The sequence below is a fragment of the Rattus rattus genome, chromosome 13, assembly GCF_011064425.1.
Source record: "Rattus rattus isolate New Zealand chromosome 13, Rrattus_CSIRO_v1, whole genome shotgun sequence".
Taxonomy (NCBI): domain Eukaryota; kingdom Metazoa; phylum Chordata; class Mammalia; order Rodentia; family Muridae; genus Rattus; species Rattus rattus.
Window position 1 is genome coordinate 3,727,554 of NC_046166.1, and position 13,928 is coordinate 3,741,481.

Here is a 13,928-nt window from a genome sequence, read left to right on the forward strand (position 1 = left end):
GCCAGAAAAGCCCTGACTGTGGGGCACGCATCACTAGTGAGCCTCTCTCCCAGCAGAAGAAATCAGGCTCCTGCCAAGAAGACTAAAAGATAAGCCAGAGACTTGGAACACGTCACTGTAAAGCATACGAGGTAACAAAGGACAGATATGCAGAACACATGCAGTCCTTAGGAGTCAATGGCGAAACAAAATCGTCACAAATAATCCATTAGGAAAACGGGTTAAAGGCAGGAAGTGACGTTTCATTGAGGAGGTACGTGTCCGAAACATATTTAAATCACTAGCCATTGAGGAAATCAGAGTAAAAGGCCACCTATCAGAGTCACTAAAATTACAACTAGTGACATTGAAGAGGTAAAATGTGAAATGTTTAAACTTAAGAGCAGTGGTTATCAACCTGTAGGTAGAGACCCCTCTGAGGCATATCAGACATCCTGAATATCAGATATTTATATTACAGTTTGGAACAGTAGCAAAATTACAGATATTAAGTCTTAATGAAACGTGTTTTTGGTTGGGGGAATCACCAAAACATAAGGAATTATATTAAAGGGTCTAGCATTAAGAAGGCTAAGATCCATTGCTTTTAAAGAGTACTTCAGTAGTGTTCTCCATAATAAAAACAACTTCCATATGATCTAGAAATCATCCTGGGGTAGCATTTATAGCAGAGTAGTGAAAACTTCTTTCAAAGGTACAAAAAACCCACAAACTGTATGTGAATGTTCAAAGTAAAATACCTATAAGAGCCCAAACTGGAAACACCTTAATGTCTTTAAATGGGTGTGTGGTTGAAGAGGTCGCCATGGTGATACAGGGAGCACTCCTCAGAAAAGAGGATACTGAACTATTGGACAGCTTAACAATTTGTATGAATCTCTAGTCAGTTGTGCTCAGTGCAATAAGCCCGTCTGAGGGTCCCATACTTCATGAACGTGTCGATGTTACATCTTCAGAGTCACAACATTGTAGAAATGGAGAAAAGTAACGAATGTTAAATATTTATCAAGTCAGCACAGTTGATATCGTAAGAAATGGTAGGAGAGAGAAAGGATAACATCCATGTTTCTCTAAAGCATTACATCTGCTGGGTCTGCTGGATCTGAAACAGTGGAGTTTTCCACAGATATTGTAGATGTGAGTTGGTTGTTTGACCAGCAGAGTCTAGCTATCCTACTGACTCACAAGAGCATCTCACTCCAGAATGTGGGGACGCCCAATGTTTGCATTCTCAGCCTCTCTGCTGTTAGGCTATTGGCTTAATCTTGCCTCTGCTTTTTATTTAATGAAATGCACCTGTCAGAGTTGTTAGAATGCTGGGAATTTGATGGCATGCTTCCACTCTGGTGATGGGTAGTGATGTAATATAGCAGTTGGCCCCAAAGACCAGATATCTGCTGTCCGTTGCTCAGCAGTAACATCTCCCCTGGGTCACTTGTGTCAGAACTTCAGGCCTAGAATTCTGGCCTTTTCATATAATCTTTGCCTTTCTGGTAACTTTTAAAATTTACCTGTTATCATCATCATCATCATCATCATCATCGTCGTCGTCGTCATTATCATCGTCATCATCAATTAGTTTAAATTTGTCTCTGTAGCTTCAGCTAATAACTTTAAATTAATACCCAAGGTATGGATGACAAAATTCCGGAAATATGTCTTAAGAAAAAAAAAGAGAGACTTTTTAGTAATTGAGTTTCAGAGTCTCATAAAGTAAAACAGAAGGGCACCTCTGGGTAACCCTACATGGGTAAGCATGCTATAGCACGAACCTCTATAAAGACCTTACCTGTCACTTTTTATCTCTTCTTTCTAGAGACCCAGAGCCAAAGGAACCCAGCATTCCCTGCTCTGGTCTCTTCTCTTTATAAGGTAGTCTCTTTAGTAGCCACACCCCTTTCTTCTTCCCTACTTTATTCAACAAATTAACGGCCAGAGATGTTCAAGTGAGAGTCCTTGTCTTAACTGAGCAGAGTTGCAGAGCTAATCACGTGAGAAGACACTCTGAGCCCTCAGCTGCCTCTCTAGCCTTTGACAAGGCAATCCCAACAATGTATAAAGAGTTCAGAGGGGCAGAGCTCGTGGGGCAGAAGAGGCTTTCTGAAGGGAATGTGTTGGCATCTAAAGGTTTCAGTCAGAGTTGAGCAGGTACAGAGTGAGAATGGGAAGAGCTCTCCAAGTACAGGGAACAGGTAAAGGCTGTACAGTCTGTTCCTGGTAGCATAGTTTGTCAAAATGGCAGCCAGTGTAGGATTTGGTGGGAGAGCAAATAAATTCTCTCTCTCTCTCTGTCTCTGTCTCTGTCTCTGTCTCTGTCTCTGTCTCTGTCTCTCTGTCTCTCTGTCTCTCTGTCTCTCTCTCTCTCTCTCTCTCTCTCTCTCTCTCTCTCTCTCTCTCTCTTTATTCTGGCAGTACCAGGCATTGAACCTAGGATCTCGCTCCAGCTACACATGTGCTGTGCCCTCCCTCTGGCTTTGAACCATCTCTTGAAGGGCCTCATGCATGGCTTTGAGTAGATGGGAGCGAATGAAGGGATCCTCAGAATGAAGTCCAATCTATCTGAATCTTGCCTGACCAACTAAGAGTCAAGGACTCTGATAGTCTTGGAGTGTAAGGTTTTAGAAGTTAGCTTAAACCCATTAAGATTAGGGTTGCCATGTGATCCGCAGGGTCTGAATGCTGACGTTCCTTGCTTGTTCTCCAAGGATCTGCTCTGAAAGTGCAACTCTTGCTTTGGACACAATATGGTTACTGTTTCGGATGGCTGTGACCAGAAACATCTTTTTCAATGGCGAGTGTGGTATTTCTCAGGTCTGGGGTACATAGACCTTTCTCTCAGCCTTGGGGTACACAGATCTGTCTCTCATTCCAAAAGTCAGAATGGCCAGTGAGTTCTCTACGTTCCAAAGTGAATTGAATCTTTGTAAAAGATGAAGTTTCTTAAAATCTGTCTCTGAGACTCCCAATCCTAACCTTGGTTTTCAGTTTGCTCAATAACCAGATCCTGTTACTTGAACTTTGTGGAGCTTCACACTTTCAAGAAATACATCTCAGTCATTTTTTGTAAGCATCATAACAGTTTGAGACAAGTGTATAATAATGTCCTAATAGATGCAAAATTTTATATTTGCCAGCTTCCTGAAATTTAATTTTCAGAAATAATTTAATTTTTTGGAGGTAGAAGGAACATTTCTTCATGTTAATAAGTCCTTTTAAGAAGTAAAACTTACTTCAAAACTTATTTTCATAACATTGTTTTGTTTTATAGTTGGGTTGAAAGTATTTTTGTCTATTACCTTCAAAGAAAATAAGTTCAAAGATACAGGAAAACATGGGAGAAAATAAAATTCACTGTACTGTCAAAAAATTCATAGTGATGCGTAATCATATACTTTATACATATATATGTAAATATATACAATATAGCATATACATATATTGCTCTATGGAGGAACTTCATTTTTACCAAGTTAATGTTGCATTATTTTACATTATGCTTTTTCCTCTTCAGATTCTAAAGTTTCTGCTTAATTTGCCATTGGGTCAAATTGGGATTTCAAATACCTTCGTATCAATTTCATTGCATATAACTTGATGTGACTTGTCTATTTTGTGCTACTCTACAAAATGCCAATGATGGCGCCTTCTGTACAACAGGGAAAATAGTTTTAGTTCTGGATGCTTAACAGCACTGCAGCAGTGTCAAGCCTCTCCTCCTGGCAGCATAATGGCTGCAGCACAGCATGATGGGGTGGCATCATACTGGGGGCGATCTGACCCTGTGTGGTCACATAGTGACAGGTGACTGGAAGGGGGACAGGCTTGCTTTGTGATAGCAAACCGCTCTTGGTAGAAAGTTCACTGAGATGAAGCCCACCCAGTGAGGATAGGTATAATCTACTCATGAGGGTAGAGCCTCCATGACATCACCACCGTGACATCACCACGTCCCAGCTTTAGCACGCTGAGGAGCCAACTTCCAGAAGGACCTTTTTGGGGAAAAGACTATCCCCACACTGTAGCACACGGACAATTCATTGTTGCTAGTCATTTATGGCGTTTGTTCATTACTATTTGTGTATTTTGCATTTTATATTATTTTATTGCATTTATCTGTGTGTTAGTGAATGTGTGCAAACATGTCTGTGTCACAGCACACACGTGGGGGTAAGTGCACAACTTGCGGGAGTTGATTCTCTTCTTCCACCACATGGGCCCTGGAATTGAATTCAGGTTGTCAGATTTGGTGACATCCGCCTTTACTCCCTGATCAATCAATCTCGCTAGCTGGGTTTTAAGGATTTCCTTTTATCCCTACTCATGTACATATGTGCTCGTGTGTTTGTCTCTGTGAGAACAGGCCAGAAGAGGCGTCCGGTACTCTGGAGCTGAAGTTATAGGTGGTTGTGGGTCACCTGACCTAGGTGCTGGGGCTGAATTGGGATCCTTTGCAAGAGCAGCAAGTACTTTTAACTGCTGTACCCTGCCCCCGACCTTCCCCGGCGACCCTGCCCCAGCACCACCAAGCCTCGTTTGTTTTTAAAAGCCTACTCGGTTTGAAATTTTAAGCAGGAGATGTTCAAAATTTCCAACAGTAAACACCAGAAGTTCTGTTCTGCCACCTGCCTTCAAGACCATGTCTCTCCTATGATTTTTACTTCCTGGTGCGTGTCTCTATTTAGAGAGTTGTTCTCTGTTTGTTGTTGTTTTAATTTTTTATGTAAGTTATACAAGAGACTCTTCTGCATTCTGTTCCGGGCTTTGTAGCCTCTTGAGTCTCCTTTATAAGAAATTGTGTATCTGTATGAATGAGCATGCAGCGTCCTGCCTGTGGAGGTCAAAGGACAGTCTCAAGCATCCATCTTCGCCTTCCACCTTGAGACGGGCCTCTGCTGTTGGCCACTGTGTACATCAGGCTATCTGACCCCAAAGCGTCTGGGGATTCTCTTGTCTCTGCCTCCCATCTTGCTGTAGGTCCATTGGGATTATAGGCAGGTATCACATCTGCCTTTTCCCGAGTCCTGGGAACCTGACTTCAGATCCTCACACATAGGGAGCAATCGCTTCCCACGACCAAACCATTTCCCTAGTCCAAGACGATTCTTGAGATGTTTGCACGGCATTTTGAAGGTGGTATATTCCTGGGTATAAATGTTTATCCTACTCTGTCAGTCCCTTTTTGTCCACTTTTGTTAGCTCAGATGCGTTGAAGCACTGGGAAAGTCCTCCAGCCCCGTCCAGGTCCTGTGACCTCAGGGGTAAATGCTTCATGCCTCTCTCTTTAGAACTACATTGTGTTTTGCTTTGGGACAGTGTTTGTTCACTCTGTAGCACAGGGCTGATCTGGAACTCACTGTACGGACCGGTTCCATCCTCAACCTCTGAGAGCCTTCCTGCTTTAAGCCCCTACCTCTCAGAGCCCTAGCACAAGTCACCATACCTGGATTCTTCAGAGCTGCTCTGGTGGCCCCTTACTTGCCATCTCTCCATTTTCATGACTATGCCAACATTGTTTACACTGCCATTCTGGATTCCAATGGAAGGAGTCAAGTCATCTCCCGAGTTGCTGGAGCAACCCGGTGTGAAGTGTGTATTTGGAATGAGTCCCTGAGAAAGCTGGGTGCAGAATACAAATATTTTGAATGGACTTATCTTGGAGTCGAACTGCTTTATTTCCCTGTCATTTAAAAAAAAAAACCCTTAATATGAATAAATTGTTTGCATAGCGCACTTAAGAAAACCTTAGATAAGAAATACATGGTTTGAAAGCAGAGAATAAAAACATGAATGATAGTGGACGGAATGCCTAGGAGACGGCCCTTGCTGCTGCTGCCAGGCAGACCTCATAATCGGCTGTTTTCTGTGTTTATTTCGGGATGCAGATACTGGATAAAAGGGCCTGGTTGTCTGCCAGCATCTGACTTGGGTGCCAAATGGAGTGTTTAGTCCTTGTTGCATATGACTTATATCACGAGTTCTTCCCATTAGCAGTCTGCTGGTGATAACCTACTTGGCTTCCATACAGTCACTTTGAAACAGCCACTTGACAACGTTTGGTCTATCACAAAGTTTCTTGCTGGATAAAAGGACTGAGTGGGTGACTGTGTAGGCTCTGCCTAGTAAAGAATGGGCACCCGCTCAGCGTCTGCCCAGTGAATGAATTAATCCTGGGGGAATGCTCTTCTGTTTCACTATGGCAAGGTCTATGGACTGGCACCTTAAAAGTGTGGTTAAATGGGTAGAAACAGAGAAATAGTAGTATTTAAACGATGAGGGGTCTTGTATTTGTATGGGCAGCATTCTACTTGTAAATAGAAAATTGCAACAAATGGATCAAGATCTCACACTTTTTCTTGATACTAAGTCCAATGTAATCTCAATAATACTGGTGTCGTGACGCCCACATACCAGGGTCTTACACAAACAAAATAAAAAAGAGATGTCCTCAGGAAACTTGGCTTTGATTACGTAGAAGACGTGCACTAAACGTGTTGATCTTTCTTTTTAGATTGAAAACTTGCAAGAACAACTTAGGGATAAGGACAAACAACTGACCAACCTGAAAGACAGAGTGAAGTCCCTGCAGACGGACTCCAGCAACACTGACACTGCTCTGGCCACGCTGGAGGAGGCCTTGTCGGAAAAGGTGAGCTTGCCTTGCCATCAAAGTAGGGACTCAGTCTTTAGAGAAACAGCACAGGGTGGAGTCGATCCAAATACATGCAAACACACCTGGATTTCCCTGTCCCTACTCCGCCCCTCATGCCGGCACACTGCAGGCATCTTCTTGAAACTGAAAAACACCATGACCCTTGGCTGTCTGATAAAACATCCACTAACTCTATCACTAAATTTCGGATGATAAGACCCTTAGCCTGTCCCATAGAGTTGCCCATTCTTCCTGGTAAGGTCCTCTTCTGGCCAGGACCTCTGCCGTGTGCTTGTCTTTTCCTCATTTCTGGGTTACAGCTTTGTTGGACTTTTAGATTTCAAATGTGTCATGTTCTCTTCTGCCTCTCATTTTGCATTTGTTCCTTTTTGCTCAAGGTGTGATCTTCTGTTCGCAGATTTAATTCTTCTGAGTCAAAAATGCGACCTGGGTAGACAGCTTGTGTGAGCTCGAATCCTAGGTCCTGTAGTCACTATTTGGGGTGAGGCACTTAGCCTCTGAGCTCCTTAGTTTCTTCACCTGTGAAACTGGTGTGATAAAAGCCCCCACTCGGTGGCTTTTGTTATGTTTAGGGGATGATGACTCAGAACTCAGAGAACTAGAAGGACCAGGTGGGACCCAAATTGAGTCAGATGGTTGAGTGGAATGCAGGAGGACTTTGGTGACTGCAGAGAGCTAGAAACTCCGTGACATGCTCAAAAATTCAAGATCTGACTAAAACTGCAGATGCTGAAGTCCAATAGTATGGCAAGGTGGAGAAGCTTTGGCTTTTAAGCTTGTGCATTTTCGAACTCTATTTACTATTGATTTGGGGGCTTTCCCTATGATTACACACAAGCTAACTCAGAAGACTTTACTCAGAGTGGATTGTTTAAGGCTTCTCAAAATACAATGCTAGCGGATCTCAGAAGCACAGGAAAGCTCATCGAAGAGGAGAGGGTAAAGGCAATAATAGAATAGTTAACTGCTTCTTCCCGCAAGTCAGAAATATTTGATTGCATCCAAAGACTCATATCGCCTGGGAGCTTTTTAAAAGAGTGTTTTCTCAGCTACTGCCGTGAACTCCAGTGACCTGTAATTTTTAAGCATGTACAGAGACTCTAATGCATTGGGAAAACACTAACTTCCCACAGTTTCTTACCTCGTTGCTGCAATAAAGTGCTTTGACAAAAGAAATGTAAAGGAGAAAATAATTATTTTAGCTCACAGTTCAAGGTGCAGTCTTTCATGGCAAGGAAATCAAGGTGGGAGGTGTTAGAAGCAGCCACCATATGTTCAATCAGAAGAAAAGGACACTGAACGCATACGTGCAATTAGTTCTCTTTTATAATCCAGGTCGTGCTACCAAGAAATTGTTCAGAGCCCCTCCCCCCAAAATAACTTTTTCCACATCAATTAATATAAATAACGAAGGTGACAATCTCCCAGCGGTATGGCCAGAGGCTCTTATAAAATAAAGAACAAGTTACACACTTCCAGGAATAATGACCCAGAGTAAATATCATTCCTATACCAGATGGAGAAAACACAGTTACACTTACAGTTACAAAAAAACCAAAATAACAACAGTGAAAACCAAAACCAGAGAAGCAATGATAAACCACTCCAATGCCCAACAAAGGAAGGACCAAATCTTGCTACTCCTCCATGCCTGGCCTCTGGACACATAATGTAATCATTTGGGTTCCAGTAAGCCTGCATAGCCCCACCCCCATAGCTCTGCGACCATGAGCGTATAGATTGTCTTCTGGATAATCTCCGTTCCACGCCTGTTTCTCTCCCTGGAGTTGCCCATGATCTTGGCATCTCCACTCTCCTGGGGTTTCTCCACTGTCCTGGGGTTTCTCCACTGTCCTGGGGTTTCTACACTCTCCTGGGGTTTCTACACTCTCCTGGGGTTTCCCCACTCTCCTGGTTTTCCCCTTCAGAGCTTTATGCAGTCATCTCAGGGCCTCTTTACACAGACTCTGACCCTACCACATGTTGCCTCAACTCAGATGCTAAGTCTTTCATTTCTTCAAACTAATAACACATGGATGAATAGGATGGTTAGCTTAATAGCCAGTTTTACACAGTCTAGAATCACCTGAGAAGAGTCTCAATGATAAGAGATCACCTAGATCAGGTTAGCCTGCGGACATGTCTGTAAGGAATATTTTTCCTCAAATTGGCATAGTTGGGTGCCAGCCTGAGTTTGGGCAGCACCGCTTCAATGTAGAAGGAAAAGAGTAAACTGAGCAAGGAAGTAAGCATGGGCTCGTTTCTCTCCATGCTCGAATATGGATATTTTATACCTACTATTTTTACTTTCTGAAAGTAATGACTTAAGCTTAAATGAAACAGTGGCTTGCTTGCCCAGATGGAGCCTGGCCCTTTTGGAGCATAGTGACATCAGTCTCTGTGACCTGACCCTGGGGAAGCACATCTCTCAGAATCTGCTTTGTGGAACAAGGGAGTCGTTTAGCAAATCTGTTTCAATTTAGACCCGACCCTTCCCTTCAAACAAGTTTGCAATTCCACAAGTCAAAGCCTCCCGTGGGTAGTATCTTTCTCTCAGTGCATGTATTCTATTGGTACAGTATAGAACAACATATTTCTCTTCAATAATTACCCTCTCTCTTCTAATTATTACCGTTTTTATATCTTTCTGCCCATCTTTTATTGCTGATTTTTACTATAGATTTGAATAAGTGAAATAAAATGTAGCCATGCTCAGTCGAATGCACTCCTGACTTCAAATTCCTAGTGTCAAATAGACTAGTTCATTATCTTTAAACTCAGCTTCATTCAAATTATCAGGGCAGAAAGCAATATTCGTGGTCAAAATATCACATAAACAACTCTCTTTCCAGTTCCTTATAGGGTCCATGTTGTCCTCTGGAACTCCATCAGCACAGCATTCATAGTACACATATCTCTCAACATTGGTCACCAAAAATCCAGCCGGAATGACACATTAAGTTTTGTAGTCTACAGGTCTAAATTCTTCCATATTCTAGCCACCAAGTAGTTCTAGTGGCCTAAGAGCCACACAGTCAGGTTTATCATGCCAACAACCTCACTCCTGACACCAATTTCTTTCTTAGTTTCTTCTCCTGCCACTGTGATAAAGTACTCATAAAATTCCCCTTAGGAGAAAACATTAGCCTGGAGTCCCTCATGGCTAGGAGGTCAAGGTAACAGAGGACCTCGAAGTACCCTGTTATATTGTCCACAGTAAAGAAATGGGAGCAATAAGTGCATATATGCTACTATTTCATTGTCTCTCTCCTTTACATGGTCAAGGGTTCCTTGCCAAAGGAATGAGTTTACCCACAACTAAGATGGTTCTTCCCATAGCAATTGATAAGAATCAAGATATTTCCCCACAGGTATACCCAAAGGTCCACTACCAGGTGATTCTAGATTATGTCAAATAACACTAACTGTGATACCACGCCTCCATTTTGAAGGTGGGGCATGAGCTCAATAAGGTAAAATGAAACATTTGGCCTTTGTAGGCAGCATTATTAATTAATAAATAAAAGCCCCCTGGTCAACCAGGACTCCTGGAAGTCATTCCTATCCTGTCTGTGTTGCCCTATGATTGAAATTTTGTTGCTTCTCCTGGCGTACTCCCCAGGGTCACCTAGCCCATAAGTGTTAGCACAAAGTTGTATTAATTGTGTTTCCAAAGCTGTGACCTCATAGAAGAGCTTAAACGGAAGAACGATCTATTTTGCTCACAGTTTCATAGTTGCTGGTCCATCTTGGTGAAGAGGGCATGGTGGGGGAGAGCACCTTGTGTTTTTGTGGCCAAGAAGCAGAGAAATGAAGTAGAAGAAAGATGGATTCCCCAAAGAGACCCACCCTTACTTCCTCTAACTAGATTCTACCATCTGTTTTTCTCTTTTCCTAGTAGTGTTGTCATATTATGATCCCAACCAAGGATCAATGTATCTAATTCCACGTATCTCTGGGTATAGCTTTCTAGACACGCCTTATGTCCTATTAATCTCTAAGGTATAGCTCGATTCAGTCATACTGACAGCTAAGATTAAATATCACAAGGACTCCTGATCTTTGCACGTATAAGGACCTGATAATGGACACTTAAATAGCTTCTCTCATAAATTCTATCTTTACTCACAGTTAATCGAACATGCCCTCTAGGGCAGTGTTTCCCAATCTTTCTGGTGTTGTGGCCCTTTAATAAAGTTCCAGCCTTCTTGTTGCTGCAACCCTTTAATACGGTTCTGCCTCCCTGCTCTTGTGATGCTTTAGTACAGCTCCTTATGCTGTTGGTTATCCACCAACTACAAAACTACTTTCATTGGTAGCTCATAACTGTGACTTTGCTACTGTTATAAATTATAACGTAAATATTTTTGGAGCTAGAGGGTTGCTGAGGGATTACATCCATAGGTTGAGAGCCACTACTCTAGGACAGGTATGGTGTGAACACCCACATTTAGAAAATCTAAGTTAGAAAAAAAGATTAGTCAATTTTTGTGGCATTATTATTAATTATTTTGATTTTACAGTATTGGTAATGTAACTCAGGGTCTTACCCATTCTAGCATGTGCTGCTATGCTGAATGAAGTCCCCAGCCTTTAATACGTAGTGGCTTGCTGTCTTTGGCTGGTGTGTTGAATATGTCAAACTCTGCCTTACTGTTTGTTTCCTTTTATTATGGCACCAGGGGAGTGTATTTTATTTTAATTTCTAGGAACCCATTCAACTGTCGAAGGCATAAAAAAATGATGTAAGTCACCGAGTCAGGGACAAAATATGGTGGTAGAGTATTTGCTTAGCTCCCATGAGACTGCCCTGGGCATGAGATCCAGCACCAGTGGAAACTGAAATTGAGTACGTCACACAGAAGCTCAAGAGCTGGAACCCATTCTGTTTATAAAGTCAGTCTGGCTATGCCTTGCTGTAGCCACCTCCCAGATAAGTGGTTGGGAAATCTGGACAGTGGAGCCCCAGGCCACTGAAATGCAGTTCCTACCCCATGATAAAGTACCTTGTGAAGAGAGCTGTGCAGAGCCCTCTGAGTGCCCTCCAAGTTTGCTAATGAAAACAGGGCACAGACAGGAATGTGGTGGTGGGATTTCCGCAAGCTAGTTGTTAATCAAGTGGATCCTGGCATATTAGGGCCTTTCAACACATGTTTTTGACATCTGGTTCTCTACATATGACAGTTAAATTAGTTCTGTGATCAATGGAGGAGTATTTTATCATACTGAATTATCAATAAGCTTTAAAGTTTCTAATGCTTACTTTGCTGTCTCCCTCTCCTTCTCCTCTTTTCCTCCTACCCTCCCTCTATTCCTCCCTCCTTCCTTCCCACTGTACTTCTCTCCTACCTTCTCTCTGAATGCCTAGACAATAGTGCCTAGTGTCTAAAGCAAATTGACCTTCTTTCCAAACGACCCTGACACCTTCTAAATGGTAACACAGTTCTTCATTTTACCACCCTTGCTTTGAAGCCAAAGAGGATCCCTAATTTGAGTTCTTTCTCCCATCACCAGTTTAGGGTGCCCTGTGGTAAGCCAGGCAGGTTATCCAGCTCTGGGACTCAAGATCTACTCTTTGCAAGACTAAGCGTAGAGGATGGATTTAGGTTGAAACTGTGTAAAGGGTTTTGAAAGGCAGTAAGTGTGACGTAACCTGACCAGAGGGCTTCTGGAAAGTTTCAGGTCAGGTGATATGGTTTCATTGAGGCTTGAGAAATGTCCTGGCAGCCTCTATGTGGTTTAGAGGATAGGACAGTGGAGTCCAGGTGGTAGACTGATAGTTGTACAGGCAAAGATCAGAAGACCTTGGAGTCTGAAGCTGCTAAAAGTCCTTAGAGGTTTATAGTTTACTACTGTGATAACTTCTTCCTTTGTGGATCACAAAAGCATCCAGTGAGCTAGCATTTCACTTGTAGAGTAAAATAGGATCATAACCAGGATGAAGAAGGAATAAATATATATAATTAATAGATCCATTTTCTCTGCGCCACCCACCGTCCTAGTAATGCACTATACGTAAAATGCTTTAAAATTATAAAATGACAGTAGTCATTTTTTTCTCCTCAAATCATTAGGTATGTACATTATTATAATTGACAACACGATTGCCTCCTTAGGGGATGTTAAATCACAGGCCAATATTCAAACTAACTTCCCTCTTCATTAAACACATGTGACAGCCTCTGGTACAAAATAAGTTCTCAGTGCAGGAGATATCTGCATTTTGCTTAAACTAAACCCAAATTCTGGGGTGCCCAGTGGTTGTCAAGAGGCCATTAGGAAGAGCAGACAACAGCAGCAGCAGCAGCAGCAGCAGCAGCAGCAGCAGCAGCAGCAGCAGCAGCAGCAAACTGTCTCCAGACACACTGGAAGAGCCACTCTGGAGACAGGCCTGTCTTTGTCTCACATTCTCTTTGTTAGTTCAGTCTGAATCAACCACCATGGAGTCGGTCACCTTGGATGAGTCCATAGCCTCTTGGAGCTCTCAGAGGCCTCACGTCTGCCCCATCACCAGTCACAGTTATGCCCTTGAGGTTGTGATCATGACTGATAGGAAGTGCATATGACAGCCCCTGGCCCAGAGACAGTTCTCAGTACAAGAAATATCTATATTTCAGTTAAACTAAACCTGAGTTCTGGAGTCCCCAGCAGTTGGGAAGGAGCCATTGAAAGGAATACGTATGTCTCAAGACACAGCAAAAATGAAGTGGGACAACTCCCATTCTCGACGGCTTCTCTTGTCTCACATTCTCTGCCGAAGCTTAGTCTCAAGTCTCCTGGGCGGGGCAGTGGACCTCACCACCCAATGGTCCTCTTTGTAGTCTGAGAAGTTTCAGGGAGTCTTGATGCCCAATGAAGAAGCCAAAGAAGCAGGGTTAAGACCAAAAGCGCACCCTGCTTCTTCCTCACTCGGCAGGGATTCCACTCTGGAGAGCTTCTGACTGTCACGCCTGTCACTAGACCTGCTCTAGGCATTTTGCAGGGACCATGAATGCAGTGTAGCTCATAGTCTGAACATCAGTGGTCCACCCTGCTGTGATTAGAGAAGGGAAACTTTGGGTGCCATATCTCTCTTGGCTGGTTTTATTTTTCAGTCAGCTGAAATAAACTTTTGTACCACAATGTAAGATCAATAACAGTTTTTGATGATGATGATAATTAATAAACATTATGTTATTTCTTTTCAAAAATAGAGGTACCCGAGCCAGGAAAGTGCTCTCCACAATATGGTACAAACTTGACTTCAATACCCAGTGCC

At 42.7% G+C, this 13,928-nt stretch overlaps 1 protein-coding gene across 18 annotated transcripts in view; it reads left to right on the top strand.

Moving 5' to 3' along the window:
• Positions 1 to 13,928, top strand: part of Erc2 (ELKS/RAB6-interacting/CAST family member 2) — an 883,982-nt gene that overhangs the window by 384,194 nt on the left and 485,860 nt on the right. For all 18 annotated transcript variants that reach the window (XR_004389747.1, XM_032918652.1, XM_032918651.1 and 15 more), the window contains one exon: positions 6,509 to 6,646. Coding sequence is in view for 17 of the 18 variants with exons in the window: in XM_032918652.1 (XP_032774543.1) it covers positions 6,509 to 6,646 (138 nt within the window). In the remaining variant the exon portion in view is untranslated. The remainder of the gene's footprint in view (positions 1 to 6,508; positions 6,647 to 13,928) is intronic.